The sequence below is a fragment of the Camelus dromedarius genome, chromosome 13 (genome assembly GCF_036321535.1).
Source record: "Camelus dromedarius isolate mCamDro1 chromosome 13, mCamDro1.pat, whole genome shotgun sequence".
NCBI classification, from domain to species: domain Eukaryota; kingdom Metazoa; phylum Chordata; class Mammalia; order Artiodactyla; family Camelidae; genus Camelus; species Camelus dromedarius.
Window position 1 is genome coordinate 53551336 of NC_087448.1, and position 16339 is coordinate 53567674.

At 36.7% G+C, this 16339-nt stretch overlaps 1 protein-coding gene across 8 annotated transcripts in view; it reads right to left on the minus strand.

The window, feature by feature from the left end:
* Nucleotides 1–6849: 6849 nt before the first annotated feature.
* ZC3H13 (zinc finger CCCH-type containing 13) overlaps nucleotides 6850–16339 on the minus strand; it is a 94030-nt gene continuing 84540 nt past the window's right edge. For all 8 annotated transcript variants that reach the window (XM_064493149.1, XM_031466003.2, XM_031466000.2 and 5 more), the window contains 3 exons: nucleotides 14823–15023; nucleotides 11556–11719; nucleotides 6850–8912 (listed from right to left, as the gene is read on the minus strand). In XM_064493149.1, coding sequence (XP_064349219.1) covers nucleotides 8742–8912; nucleotides 11556–11719; nucleotides 14823–15023 — 536 coding nt within the window. In that variant the 3' untranslated portion in view covers nucleotides 6850–8741. The remainder of the gene's footprint in view (nucleotides 8913–11555; nucleotides 11720–14822; nucleotides 15024–16339) is intronic.

The following is a 16339-nucleotide window of genomic DNA, read 5'->3' on the forward strand; positions in this document are numbered from 1 at the left end:
TTTTTATTGATTTATAATCATTTTACAATGTTGTGTCAAATTCCAGTGTTCAGCACAATTTTTCAGTTATTCATGGACATATACACACTCATTGTCACATTTTTTTCTCTGTGAGTTATCATAACATTTTGTGTATATTTCCCTGTGCTATACAGTGTAGTCTATTCTACAATTGAGTTGTGTGAGTTTTTAAAAAAATATGTTTGAATGTTAATCCCTTTTCAGATATATGATTTGCAAATATTTTCTCAGTTTGGTAGGTTTCCTTTTCATGTTGTTGATGGTTTTCTTTGCTGTGCAGAAACTTTTTGGTTTGATATAGTTCCACTTGTTTATTTTTGCTTTTTTTGTCTTTGCTTTTGAAGTCAGTTCCAGAAAATCACTGCCAACTCATGTCAAGGAGCTTAGTGCCTATGTTTTCCTCTGAGTTTTATGGTTTCATGTTTCGCTTTGAAGTCTTTAATCCATTTTGAGTTAGATTTCTTTATGATGTAAGATAGTGGTCCAGTTTTATTCTTTTGCATGGGGCTGTCTGGTTTTCTCAGCCCCGTTTATTGAGGAGATTGTCCTTTCCCCATTGTAGATTCTTGACTCCTTTGTCATAAATTAATTGACCATATATGCATGGGTCCATTGATCTGTTTTTATACCAATACCATACTGTTTTAATTACTCCAGCTTTGTAATATAGTTTGAAATCAGGGAGTGTGATATCTATAGCTTAATTCTTTTTCTCAATATTGCTTTGGTTATTCAGGGTCATTTGTGGTTCCATACATACTTTAGGATTGTTTGTTCTATTTCTGTGAAAAGTGCCATTGGAATTTGGTAGGGATTGCATCGAATCTGTTTTATTGGTTTGGGTAGTATGGACATTTTTACAACATTAATTTGTCCAATTCATGGATTATCTTTCTATTTATTTATATCTTCAGTTTCTTTTTCTATCTTTATAGTTTTCAGTGTACAGAATTTTCACCTCCGTGATTAAATTTATTCCTAAGTGTTTTATTCTTTTTGATGCAATTATAAATGAGATAGCTTTCTTAATTTCTCTTTCTGATAGTCTGTTGTTAGTGTATATAAACAGCAGATTATTGCATATAGATTTTGTATCTTGTAACTTTACTGAATTCATTTATTAGTTCTAATAGTTTTTGATGGAATTTAGGATTTTCTCTATATAATATCATGCCATCTGCAAATAGTGAGTTTTACTTCTTTACAATTTGGGTGAGTTTTCTTTCTTTTTTTTGACTAATTGATCTAATTGTCTTGTTCCCGATCTTAGAGGAAAAGCTTTCAGCTTTTCACCATTGAGGATGGTAACTGTGGGCTTGTCATATATGGTCTTTAGTATGTTAAGGTATGTTCCTTCTATACCAACTTTAAGAGTTTTTTTTTATCGTGAATGGATGTTTCATTTTGTCAAATGCTTTTTCTGCATCTATTGATAGAATCATGTAATTTTTTATCCTTCATTTGGTTAGTGAGATGTATCACATTGATTAATTTGCTGATGTTGAACCACCCTTGCATCCATAGAATAAATCTGACTTGGTCAAGATGCATGATCCTTTTGATGTATTGTTGAATTTGGTTTCCTAATATTTTGCTGAGGACTTTTGCATCTATCTTCATCAGGGATATTGGCTTGTAGTTTTCTTTTCTGGTAATGTCCTAGTGTGGTTTTGGTATCAGGGTAATGCTGGACTCATAAAATGCATTTGAATGTGTTACGTCCTCTTATATTTTTTTGGAAGAGTTTGAGAAAGATTGGTAGTAATTCTTTAAATGTTTGGTAGAATTTATCAGTGAAGACATCTGGTCCTGGACTTTTGTTCATTGGGAGGGGTTTGATCAATGATTCAGTCTCCTTACTGGTAATCATTCTGTACAGATTTTCTGTTTCTTAATGATTCAGTCTTGGAAAATTGTATGTTTCTAGAACTCTATCCATTTCCTGTAGGTTCTCCAATTTGTTGGTGAATAAACACAGTAGTCTCTTATGATCCTTGGTATTTCTGTGGTATCAGTTGTAAGATCTCCTTTTTCATTTTTTATAATATTTATTAGAGTCTTCTCTTTTTTCTTGGTGTGTCTAGCTAAAGATTTGTTAATTTTGTTTATCTTTTCAAAATAAACAGCTCTTAGTTTTACTTATCTTTTCTGTTGACCTTTAAATTTATTTAGATTCATTTATTTCTGCTATGATTTTTCTTTCTTCTTCTTGTCTGGATGATCTATCCACTGATGAAAGTGGGGTAGTAAAGTCCCCTTCTATTATTGTACTAATGTCAGTTCTCTCTTGTAGGTTTGTTAATATTTGCTTTATTAGGTGCTCCTATGTCAGGTACACAAATATTATAAAGTGTTGTATTTTCTTGTTGGATTGACCCTTTTATCATTATATAATGACCTTCTTTGTTTCTTACTACAGTTTTTATCTTAAAATCTATTTTGTTTGAGATAAGTATAACTATTCCAACTTTCTTTTGGTTTCCATTTGCATGGAATACCATTTGCTGTTCCTTCATTTTCAGTGTGTGTGTCCATACATCTGAAGTGAATCTCTTCTAGGCAGAATATAGATAGGTCTTGTTTTTGTTGTTGTTGTTGTTGTTTTAATCCATTTAGCTCCTCAATGTCTTTGGATTTGAGAATTTAACCTATTTACATTTAAACTAATTATTGATAGGTATGTACTTATTACCATTTTAATTGTTATCTGACTGTTTTGTAATTCCTTTGTTTTTTTTTTTTTTTCCCCCTCTTCCCTTGCTCTCTTCCTTTGTGATTTGATGATTTTCTGTAGTGGTATGCTTAGATTTCTCATTATCTTTTGTGACTCTATTACAGGTTTTTGCTTTGTGGTTACCATAAGGCTTATATAAAACAACTTACTTATCACAGGCCTTTGTTTGTTTGTTTTAAAGGGAGATTAATATTATTGAATTTATCAAATCTTGGATTTTACCTTCAGGAATATTTGTTAGTTATTTGCAAATAAATTTGAAATCAGTCTCTGTGTGTCTTAGTTCAAATCCTCAAGAGACAGTATGATTGGCAGCTGGCAGGTCAAATCTGCTGCAGCAGGAAGGAGGTCCATGTGGTAGAGCCTGGCCGCCCTGCTCAAGGCTGTGAATGGGATGTGAACTAGAAGCACAGCAAATACAGTTGATTGACAGCTCTGCTTTGGGGGCACACCACGTACCACAGGCCATTTTCAGTTGATAACAACTTAAGTATGAACTCAACCTAAAGCTCTACATTTTAATCCCCACCATTTTAGTGTTATAGTGTGTATCTCTCTATCTTGTATATCTATTAACAAATCATTATGGTTATACTATTTTTACTAATTTTGTCTTTTAACCTTTATACTAGCTTTATAAGTAAGTAACCCATCACTGTTACATTAGATTGTTCTGAATTTTACTGTACAGTTACCTTTACCAGGGAGATGTACACTCTCATATGTTTTCCTGTTAGGAATTAACACCCTTTCATTTCAGTTTAAAGAAGTCCTTTTAACATTTCTTGTAAGGCCAGTCCAGTGGTGATTAACAACATTAACTTTTCTTGTTGAGGAAATGCTTTATCTCTCCTTTAATTAAGAGGGACAACTTTGTCAGGCAGAGAATTCTTGGTTGGCAGTTTTTTTTGTTTTTTGTTTTTTCTTTTCAGCACTTTGAGTATATTTATGTCACTCTCTTCTGGCCTGCAAAGTTTCTGTTGACAAAATCTGATATTCATAGGAGGGTTCCCTTATAGTATCAAGTTATGTTTTTTCTTGCTGCTTTTAAGATACTCTCCTGGTCTTTAACTTGAACTTTGTAGTGTGCCTCCGTGTGGGTCTCTTTATGTTCATGTTGTTTGGAACTCTCTAGGCTTTCTGGATTTGGATGTCTGTTTCCTTCTCCAAGTTAGGGAAGTTCAGCCATTTCTTCAAATTAGTTTCCTACTCATTTTTCTCTCTCTTCTCCTTCTGGGATCCCTATAATGTGAGTGTTGGTCTACTTGATGTTGTCTCATTAGTCCCTAAAGCTATCTTCACTCTTTCATTCTTTTTTCTTTTTGCTGCTCTGTTGGGGGAGTTCCATTGCTCCAACTTCCAAGTTCACTAATGCTTCCTTCCGCTTCATCTATTCTGCTGTTAAACCCTTCTATTGGATTTTTCAGTTCCTATTCTATTCTTCAGCGTTGTGATTTCTGTATGGTACTCTTTTACATTATTCATTTCTTTGTTGAGATTCTCACTTTGTTCATGGATTATTCCCCTGACCTCAGAGAGCACTTTGACCACCATTTTTAACTCTTTATCAGATAAATCACTTATCTCCATTTCATTTAAGTCTTTTTTTTTTTTTTTTTGAGGTTTTATCTACTTCTTTCACTTGGAACATATCCCTCTGTTTCTTCATTTTTCTTGACTCTGTCTTGGTTTCCATTAGAAACAACAGCAATCCCTCCTACAGTTGACGGAGCGGCTTTGTGTAGGAGATGAACTTTAATGTTCAAACCCTGCCCTAATTCTTATTTGCCTGTCAAACCTCTGTGATTGTCCAAGTAGCCTACTTTCTTTCTAGTGGCTCCCAGTAGTTATGGGTGGGTGTTCCAAAACCTGTCAGTGTCCCAAATAGGATCTCTTTCAGCAACCTAGACTCAGTGATTGCAAGACAGGCCCTCAGGCAGCAGCTTTTAAAGTATGTAAATATACCTTTATCCGGGCAAGATTGGGAAATGGATGTTGCTGTCTGCTCCTTCTCCACTGGAGCCCTCAAAGAGAACCATTTCTTTCTTTGCTACTGTCCCACTGAATCTGTGGACACAAACCCTGCCATAAGGGGATGTGTCCTCTGGGTGGCAGCCACAAAAGTTGGGGTGCCAGACATACACACAGTTTCTTTCTCAGGGACACCAACAACCTGGAGCTAGGCAGAGGGAGAGCGCATAGATGGCACCTACACCAGTCTCCATCCCTAGAATCGGCCCCTAGAGGTGAGCCAAACCAGAAGCCTGCCCTTCAGGCTGAAACTCCAAGACAAGCAAATAAGCCTTTTTCACAGAAAGACTTGGAGATTGTTTCAGTCTGCTGTCTCTGTGCTGTGCCCTGAAGGTGACAGCCAGCCAAGAACTAGTCTGTGTGTTACAGACCCATTGGGTCCATGAATGCAAGCCCCACAGGCCACCAGAGCCAGTCAGTCAAGGGGTGTCTCCAGGGCAGCAGCCAAAACTGTGGCACCAGACACATGTACAAGCTTCCCTCTGGGAGATACTGGTGGTCTGAGCACAGCAGAAGGGAGTATGTGAAGACGGGGCCTGCCCTCCAATGTCTCTGGAGAGGATTCCAGTTGGCCCTTAGTGTGTGTTTAATTAGAAGCCTGTCCCTCAAGCCACAGCTATGAAGGTAAGCTACTAGGCCTCTTTTGCAAAAAGACTGGGCGCTCAGTCTGTTGCCTCTCTGTGGTGCCCTGGCGGTGGTCCCTGGCTGAGAACTTTCCCCATTTGTTACAGTCCTGTGGGACCCACAGGCACAGGCCCTACTGGCCATCACACCCAGGCAATGTAGAGGTGTTAACTGGGCAGCAGCTGCAAAAATTGGGGCATAGTTAAGTGTACAGGATCCATCTAGAGGGATACCAGTGAGCTGGAGCAAGGCGGAGGGCAAGTGCGAGGCTGGTGCCTGCTGGTCTCGGTCTCTGCAGTGTCAGGACGCTGCTAGACGTGTTTTACATTAGAGACTGCCCCTCAGGCTCATGTGCTAAGCAAATAAGCTGCTTTCACAGGACTGGTGCTGGGCCCTGGGGTAGGTGGATACACAAGCACCCTTTAAGATCTGTTTCTCAGCTCTGGGTCTCATGGACAAAAGCTCCCTTGACTTGCAAAGCTAGTTGTTTTGGGGAGCTTGTCTCAGGGGCAGGTCTTAAAAACAGGCGTGCAAGATGTGGGGTTCCAACCCTTTGCTCCTTAGGGAGAACCTCAGGGTTGTGAGTTCCCTCCTGATTGTGGGTTTCCACACTGAGAGCAGAACTTATGGTGAGATTGTGTCTCAGCCTCTGCTACCAGCTTCAGTGTGGGTTTTTACTTCCAGGAGTCGTTCAGCTAGTTTGGATTTTTTTCCCAGAGGACACTGTTCTGCATGTAGCTATAGGTTCAGTGTGTCTGCGGGGGGAGGTGCTCCTCCTGTGCTGCCATCTTGAACTGGAACCCATACGCCTTTTAAAATAAGTTGAGGTTCAGATGCTGGCTCTTCTTTCTGAGATTTAAAAGCATTATTAACAGTATAGAAACTATATACTTTTATCTTTACCCAATTAAAGAGTAAAGAATAAGGTGGGGTATTCTGATGCCACAAGCTGTCAAGTTAATAAAGGTAAGTCCTAAGTAGTCACGGGGAAGGATGGGGAAGACAACCTGCTGTTACTGATCAGAATAAAGAGAAGTAACAGGTCAGATTCTTCAGCATGTATTAAGTCACTAGCTGAGTATAGTTACAAATTTTTGTGACAGTTACCAGCTATTGTAAGTTACTACAAGACTTTACTGAATAGTGAGGATATCTGTCCCCCCAAAATCAAACTAACTCAACAAAATAAGTATCTGTTAACTCTCCTGCTACTTATTTTGCACTGCAGACATCCTCCTGCCTCCCTTCCATCTAGACCACTCCTTACCACTAGCAGCTGGAGTCCAGCTGTGCAGTGAAGGCAGTGGACAAATGTGATCCATCAATTATGATGACCTTTAACTTTACCAACAAATAATTTATAGATTTGGAAGGTGTTTTCAGGAATGCTGGTTTCATTGAGACTTTTAAGAGCTTTTATGGAAAATTCAACACAAAAATTTGCTTTAGAAGAACTTTATGGGTATATGATTAGCAGTATATAGAATGTTTGAATTTAAAAAAATTATGATTTAACAGTACATTCCATCATAAAGCTCTGAATACTGTGACTAAGCAAAGGAACAGTTTTTAAAATTTCTTTCACTAAAAAACAAAAAGATATTCAAAATTAAAAAGGCAACATATTTTGACTGTACAGCAAATTTACCTAGTTTTCATTCTATAAATAAATAACTTGTGAAATACTCTAAAGTCAGTGGACAAAACAGAAAACCGTTATTTTTTGTTACATCCCACAATTCTTAGAACTAAGACTAGAGGTTCCTGGACTTTGAATCTTTATGCTATATAGCATATACAGTGGGCATTCTCCACTGTATCAGGAAATGGTTTCCTAAAGGGGTATTCATTCTCCAGGCCATTAAATAATTTTATCTTTTTTTCTTTATTCAAAACATTTACCAATTAGAAGAAGAAAGAGACCTGAAAAATCTACTTTTTTGTGGGTTGTTTTTTTTTTTTTTTTTTTTTTTTTTTTTGCTACTTGCAATTTTCTTTTACATGCTTTCATAGTCATTTGAAAATAAGATCATTTCCTTTGGGTATTATGTACAAATTAAATGCACAATGAATGTTTCTTCAAATGAACATAAACTTTCAATCAGTAAGATGTCACCTGTAGCAAAGAGGATACCAAACTATTGTGACAGGTAACAAAGGATTACAGTTTTTAACAAAAACCTGTCAGAGGCAATCATCCAATTACAATTTTGATGGGGTTCCTTCATTATTATTATTGTCTGTCCATAAATCCTGCAGCTTGGAGTCCATTTCAAATCCTTCTAAGAGTCCACTTCATGAGTTAAATATGTACATACAAAATAAAGCAGATATACTGTCATTTTTAAAAAGTAAATTATTTTACATATTCTAGGCTGGAGGCAGGTTAATGTAATCGAAGGTTATCGCTCTGAAAAGTATGATGGTAGGATTTTACAGCTCAGGTTACACAGGTTAACTCTTGGTTTATGTCAAGTATCACTGAGCTATGTGTGAAGGACGTCCTCACTCCTGTCACATTTATTTACAGCTGTCCAATAATAAGCACTTGAGCGGTAAAAATATTTCCAGTATGAAATGTGTGATGTTGAAGACAAATGTTTCAGAGCATCAGGAATTAGATTAACAAAAGAGCAAAGTAAACCTAGAACAAGGAAAGGGAAGTTACATTTATTAAAAATAAAAATAGTAGAATCTCTGATAACAAAACCATTTAGAATCCAAACATCTCCAACGTGCACTTAAGAATGCACATGTATTTAAAAAACCCACAGAGCCGTTAAGTAGTTTTTTTGTTTGTTTGTTTGTTTGTTTTGTTTTTAGAATTTTAGAAGCAAAAAAGAGCTGGGGCCGGCGCCTGCGGGAGGCCGGCCCGCAAACAGCGGGCCCAGCGCCCCTCCCCATGTCCAGTCGGCGCGGAGGGTCATTGAGTGAACGCGCCGCTGCAGGTGGAGACGGCAGTTCTGGAGGGCTGATCCGGTACGTAAGTCAGTGGCTCCATTTCATAAAAAATCTGCAGAGGCTGGAAGAGCAGGGACGACCGTTTTCAAAATCTTCAGCTTTAACAGAAGGTACAGAATAAACTACTAAATCTAGAGGCTTTCACATTATTTTGCCCGAGTATCAAGTACTGTGTAAAAATTCCTGTAAAATCTTAAGTTAGACAAAACTAGTCTCTTTAAGCTTTAGATCAAAGCTCTTCACTCTGTCAGCATGGCTGATCAATCTTTTCTGCCTCTGTCACTAATAATGCTTGTCAAAGCAAGGAACTTTGAGAAAGAATGTGCACGGCTGAAGGAAAACAGTACCAAAAATGCCACTGGACGCCGTCCTAAGACACACACAGCTCCTGCTGGATACCGGGCTGTGAGAGTTTATTGTCTTCAGTCTTTTCCTGTCCTGGGGCTTGGCAATTAGTCTTCCGCTTAAATAATCGAAGGCTCAATCGTAACAATTCATTGTCCACCACAGGAGCATTCGTATAAGCTTGTTTTATGGTGCCCTGTTTGGAGAAAACAAAAACAAAGGAAAAAAACAGTGTACATGTTAGCTGAACAGTAGATAACAGCAGTAGAAAAGACAGGTTACCTGCTAACAAAAGTATCCGTTATAAGAAAAATTAATTTGGGATGGATATTAAATTAGCTGTATTAGATATTTAAAAGCAAAATTAGGAAAAGTTTTAAGACTCAAGGAATCTTAGAAAAGAAAGCAATCTTTAAAGGGTACCCAGTCTAACTTCTTGCTTAAAGTAGGAATCTTCTCAACAATCCCTCATAGGTCATCACGTTTTTACTTCATCATTGCTAATGATAAAACAAAATGACAAAAAACACACTACACATCCTACTGTTGAATGGTACTTTATTTCTTTTCAAAGAGTCCAGCTCTTTGGGATGAAATAAAATCTCTTCCCAGGAGCTACACACTAATTTGATTTTAGTTTCACATGACAACCTTTCAGTTCTCTGAAAAGAAGCACCAAACATTCCACACCTTACTATCTCCTTTGTTCTAAGATGTATGTCTCTCTCTACTGGAACTCAAAGCTACATTAGCATTTTTAAAAGGTATTGTCAGGAAATTTTGTTAAATGTTCTCCAACCATGTGTATGATGAAATAAGGTAAGATTGGATTATTTCCGGCATTCCGTTGTTTCTCTTCTAGACTCCTTAAAAGGAGCAGTAATTCCTTGATCACATCTGCACTACAAAAAATATTTTATAAGTTGTGACACAGTAAAATTGACTTATGTGTAGTTCTGTGAGTTTTTACTGATGTATACATTTAAGTAACCAAGTCCACAATCAGGATAGAGAAGATTCATCATTTTAAAAACTTCATTTATTATCCCTTCATATTCATACTTCTTCCCAACTCTAACCCCTTGTAAACAATGATAACTTTTATAATGTGCTATGCTAATGGTCTGTGCCGTGAATTAGGATTATAAGGTTGCAAACAAGGGTTCTCAACGAGGGGTATATTAGGGTGTCACAATTTTTGAACGGTACTAAATGGCATATCAGAACACTAACCAGGAAATCCTACAAAATATTTTTTATAAAAAGGGGGCATGATTCTCATACCACTGCAAACCACAGTCTTTGCCAACTGGGGTTCCTTACCTGAGATAAACAGAAGTTAATCTGAGTTTCAGTTTCCTTTATTCTTAAGTAAATACTTACATAAATAATCACTGGCTTTTCCTTTCTTTGATTTGCTCTATTCACATAAACACTGTTCTTGCATATATATAAAATTTATATGCACACACACACCTCCTCAGAGATAGAAGGTAGCTAGAGGTCTGTCTGTCTATGAGAAGAGTCAGAGATCTGTCTATGTATGAGGAGAGAGAGGTTTATCTCTCCTCATAGATAGGTAAGTAGACAGACCTCTCTCTCCTCAAAGACAGGTGATAGGTAGACAGATGGACAGACAGACCCCTGTCTCTCCTCAAAGGGAGATATTAAATGGACAGACTACTTTCCTTATACTTAGAGAGATAGATAGACCTCTCTCTCCCCCCTCACAGTAGGTAGATAGATGATATAGATACGGAGACAGACAAAGATAGACAGATCGATAGGCAGACATCTCTCTCTGCTCTCAGAGAGGCTGACCCCTCTCTCTCCTCAGAGATGACAGAAAGAAACAGAGACAGACAGAAGTATAGACAGACCTTTCTCTCTCCTCACAGATAGATCTCTCTCTGCATAACAGGTAGGTAGGTAGACACAGACAGACAGATACAGAGACCTTTCTCATAGACACACAGACAGAAAGAACTCTCCTCAAAGAGAGACGATAGAAAGATAGACTTCTCTCTTTCTTCATACTTTTAGACAGACAAAAAGATAGAACTTTCTCTCTCCTCATAGATGAATAGGCAGAACTCTCAAAGAGAGATGATATAGACAGATCTCTCTCTCTCTCCTCATAGATAGGATAGAGCGATAGACAGACTTCTCTTTGCTCCTAGAGAGATAGGGACGGACAGAAAAATACAGACCTTTCTCTCAAAGACAGATAGACCTTTCTCCTCATACACAGAGAGATAGACCTGTCTCTCCCCTCAAAGATAGACAGACACAAACAGAAAGATAGACCTTTCTCCTCTCCTTATATATATGTATATAGATATATAACATAAGGAGATAGATAACCCTCTCTGTCCTCATAGACATCTCTCTTCCCCCTCATATATTTCTCTCTCCTCTTATCTAGCTGTATGTCTGGCTATCCATCAGTTTTTCTCCGTGTGTGTGTAGATATATATATATTTCTCCTCACCACTCTGGGAATTTTTTCCCATTGATTTTCATTTTAAATAAATTTCTAGCATATTATCTAAAGAAATTTTCTAAATTAAAAATATTTCTCAATAGAGGATTTTAAATTTTCTTTATGTACAAAATTTTGACTAACAATTTGTTATTCAACATTAAATGTCCTTCAATTACTATTAAAAGTAAAGTATTATAAATTCTGATAGAATTCCTTCTTTTGCATGTAAAAGACTGAAAAACCAATCTCAAAAACAGTTAAGACCTTACTTAATCTCACTTCAAGCAAATGAAAAATGTGTCATCCATACTATGCAACAAACACTTAGCAACTTTTCTCAGCAAACGACAGTACCTTCTCATTTTTAACAAGCTGCTTTCGGATTGCAGAATCCCTTCTGAAGCATAATGCTTTACAACATGGGCCAAGATCACTAAGAAGACTCGCTCTTTCCTCTTTTCGTAGTAATGCAGCCATGTTGAGAGCTCCCAATTCATGTTCAAAAAGACTGTCTGCATCTTCAATAAAAAACAAGCATGCATTAATTTTCTGTAAAATAGAAGTGTTAACCGATTGCTTACATGAATATTCCTCAAAGAATACTTTATCAAAGTTAACCAGTATTGGTGGAAATTAAAGTCAATATACTCTCTGCAATGAAACTTCAACATGTAGTTTTGCTGCTAGTCTCAAAAAGAAATACTCTGATAACCACTTGAAGACAGACACTGACTGCTAACTGGGAAGAAAAGTTCAAGCTAAGAATTAAGTCAAATTCAGTACACTACTTACCATTCACTACTAAATTCTAGATTCAGAATTTTATTATAGCAAGATTCAAGTGGGACTATATTCTGTGACCTCTAAAGAACTTAGGAAAGTGATTAGGTATTAATTACCTAATCTGCAAATTTTATCCAATATTTGGTCACTGTAAAAACCTGGGACAATGTATGAAATTAAAATCCAGTTAAGTTACAACATGCAAGGTAGGGAGAAAACACTTACAACTTTATGAAAATAGAATTAAGGAAACGTTTGATTAAAAATAAAGAGACTGAGTTAAAAATAGACAAAAAGGAAGTCACAATAACAGAACAGGGCCAAATAACAGAAAGAGTAGTAACTTCAAAGCTAACATTTTAAGAGCTGGTCCAGTACCAATGGTACCAGGGTACTGTTTCTGTATTAAGCAGATTGTTACTCCTTTCCTTTGTGAGCTCTAGTAACTAACACCTAGGTAGAAGCAAAACAGACACTTTGACTGAGAATTAGTGGCATTACACTACATATTTCATTTCCTAAACTTGCAAAGCATAAATAATGAGATTAGACAATTAACAAGAAACTTGTCTCATGTAATAGATACCTAGTGAATAGGTTTATAACATAAAAGCATAAATGTAAATAAAAACTCAAAATTAGTAAACTGATGTCTAAGAATCATCTGAGGAGCTTTTTAAAATACAGTACAGCAGGGCTCTCGCACCAGAGCCACAGACTTCCCACAGCTGGAACCAGTACACCTGAGGCGGGAGAAGGCTGTTCCTCAGGTGATTCACACATAACGGCATTCGAGCCAACCAATGACACAGTCATATAATGCACACTATTAAAACGGAAAACAATCCCCAACATTACCAGTTTACTACAGATACAAATAAGTCTGCACTGAGTCCATGTACTTCCTTGAAAATTGCTCGACAGGACAAATTTTTTATTTAAATCCTTATCTGCTGCCTTCACAACAGTAGAATATGAAACACACACTTGGCAAACCTCCCTATAAAGCGTAACGTGGCTAAACCTACAGTCTCTCTATGGTTTTGAATTGACCAGTACTAAGTTACTCAACAGACAGGTTAAACACATATGTAAGTACAAGTAAACCAAAGGAACTCAAGTAACTGGGAAAGTTTAGCTCAAAAGAACTTAATCATACTACACTCATGAAAACCCAGACAAAAGCACTTAAAATTTCAGTACACATGCAACTTTTCTGTTTTTAAACCTTAGAATTAAAAAACTACATATGGAGTGGGGATATACTTCAGCACTGTGGCACAGTAATAGACCAGCTGGATTAGAAAAAAAATTACCAGTTATTTCACAAATGTTTATTGAATGCCTACTATGCGTCAGGTACTGTTCTAGGCAGAAGCATAATTAGTAAGAATAGATTGTTTTGTTACTGCTGTATCCAATGTCTAAACAAAAAATGTCTTATTCTTTAGGGAACTTACATTCAATATCATATATTAATTCTCTAATGAAACTATCATAGCACCAAAACACAGGACTACTTGATAAGGAACAATCAAATCCCTCCTTAAAGTGTTTATTTTCATTTAGATTAAAGTGATCATTAGGGACACACTATAGTCTGATTCTGCTAACTATGCAATAGATTTTAACTTGAAATGCCATTAGCAAAAGCCAGAGGAGCAAATAGCTTTAGGGGTAGATAAGATCTTACGGGTTTCATTACATCATTTTATGCCCACAGGAGTTAAGATCACAGGCAAACAAGGTAAAAAGAGTAGGGCAAGAACTCAAGACATTGGTCATTTGTCAGGCTAACACACACTCACTATTATACTTTAAGTTTCTTACACGTACATTCTATGTATATTGGGCCATCTTAAGATCAAGAGTCTTACTGCTTATGCTAACAGTTAAAGTAAGAACATGAATTTATGAAACAAAATTTCTTTCAATTTTTTTCAACTTTATATTAGTAAAAAGTCAATTCATTTAACTAAACTTTTTTATTCCCATGACATAATATGGAATAATCTTATTGCTTTCACCTTTTTACCTCCTTTCCTTCTTTTTACACTCCTCCTCTCCATTAATAAAGCATTAATAGGCTTCCAAAACAGAAAAAAACAATCTATAAATTAAATAAAGTGTTCTGGAATAATGAAAAGCCGTAGTAGTGAGGTATAAAACCCATGTGATAAAATATTTTCAAACTAAATAGTAGCAGTTAATATTTAATGAGCATCATTATATGTCAGAAAGTAAAGTGTTCTACTTGTAATAACTCATTTGCTCCTTCTAACAATCATATGAATTTAGTGATGCAATGATTCTTAGCTTGTAGGTGATGACAGTATCACGTAGATTAAATAGCTAGTGGTATGCCTACTGGAATCCAGGCCATCTGGCCCAGAGACTAAGCTCTTAACTACTTTGTTAAAGGCTCAACCTAAACACCTGCATTTGAGTAGAATCCCCCAGTTCCCAGGGGAAAGGGTTGCCAAGATACCCAATTTGCTTAGATATGAAAAATACCTAGTTCACTTTCCCAGGCTCTGCTTCATTTAGCCCTGGTTAAACTACTGAGCATTCTGACATTAGACCTAACCTGTTAAAAAGTAATTCTGATACAGAAAGATCATTCTGCTGTTTTTACAACTTTTCTGCAGGCTTAAATTTTTCTCAAATTAAACTCTGACCATGAGAATTAAATAATGAATATAAGCGATTCCTCAAAAACAAACAAAATTTTTAAAAAGTTCCTATAGTATAACCGCTATGTGAGGACAGAATAGAATCCTTTTCAAAATCCTTAATAGTTATGTGAGACATTATATAGTTAAAGTGGGATAGAATTACCTTTGGGTTTTTCCAAAAGTCTCTGACACGTTTCTTTGACTTTGGTAAAGAGTTCAGAACCAGCCAACTTTTTAGAAATCCCAACTCTCAGCATAACAGCTCCAGGTGTGAATTTTAGGAGTGCAGCCCCAGGCTCTCGTGGTTCTTTTGGATGCTTTGGCATAAGACCAGACCAATCCACATCTATCACATCTAACGGATCTATAAAAAGTTAAAGAACAGAGTTTTATTACACCAAGAAATACCATTCTTGTTATCTATGGACAAATATATAGATTGCAAGACACCAAAAGCGTTAAGTAACAAGTAATTTAAATTAAAAAAGCATATTCTTAAAAGCTTTTCTATAAAAACTAATATTTAAAAACCTCACCAAAAGAAAATAGACAAAGAGGTGGCAGGTAAGCCATGCCCCTGCCACCCCCTACTCCCCACCATACTGTTGCTGTTTTCCTGACCACCTGCGAGCTCCCATGGCCAGCCCACACAGGGGATGCCCCTTGAAACTGGGCTCCAGTTGCCAGGGGTGATTGTGTTTCTGGGCCCAATGGGTCTAAAACAATCAGAGATAGTCAAGAGGCAAGCAAGAACTTGGGCATGGTTAAACAATAAGTTACATCATCTACAGTCTCTTCAAGACTGAGAGCAATACCTGTTTTGCCTAACACATAGAAACAAACAAACAAGTCAAGCAAAATGAAGAAAGAGGAGTATGTTCTTAATAAAAGAATAACACAAAGATCTTCCTCCCCTCCAAAAAGCTTAATGAAATGGAGATAATTTATCTGATAAAGAATTCAAAGTAATGGTCTTAAAGATGCTCACCAAACTCAGAAGATGGATAAATAGAGAAAGAACTTCAACAAAGAGGTAGAAAATATATAACAGTACCAAACAGAAGCCACAGAGCTAAGGAATACAATAATTGATCTGAAAAATACAACAGAGGAATTCAATAGCAGACTAGATAAAGCAAAAGAGAAGAATTAGTGATCAGGAAGATAGGGCAGTAGAACTTACCCACAAAGAGCAGCAAAAAGAAATAAGAATTTAAAAAACTGAAGACAGCCTATAGGACCATGGGGCATCATCAAGCAAAATAACATGCACATTACAGGGGTCCAAGAGGAGAAAGAGAGAAGGAGAAAGGGACAGAAAAATTATCTGAAGAAATAATGGCTGAAAACTTCCCTAAACTGGGGAAGCAAGGAGACATTCAGACCCAGACTGTTCAAAATAAGATGAATCCAAAAAGACCAATAACAAGGCATAATATAATAAAAATGTAAAGAATAAGAGAATCTTAAAAGCAGCATGAGAAAAACAACTTACTATGTGCAAGGGAATCCCCAATAAGACTAATTTCTCGTGGAAATTTACAAGCCAGAAAGGAGTGGCATGATATATTCAAAGTGCTGAAAAGAAAAAAACCACTAACCAAGAATACTCTACCCAGCAAGGTTATCACTGAGAATTGAAGGAGAGATAAAGGGTTCTCCAGACAAGCAAAAGCTAAA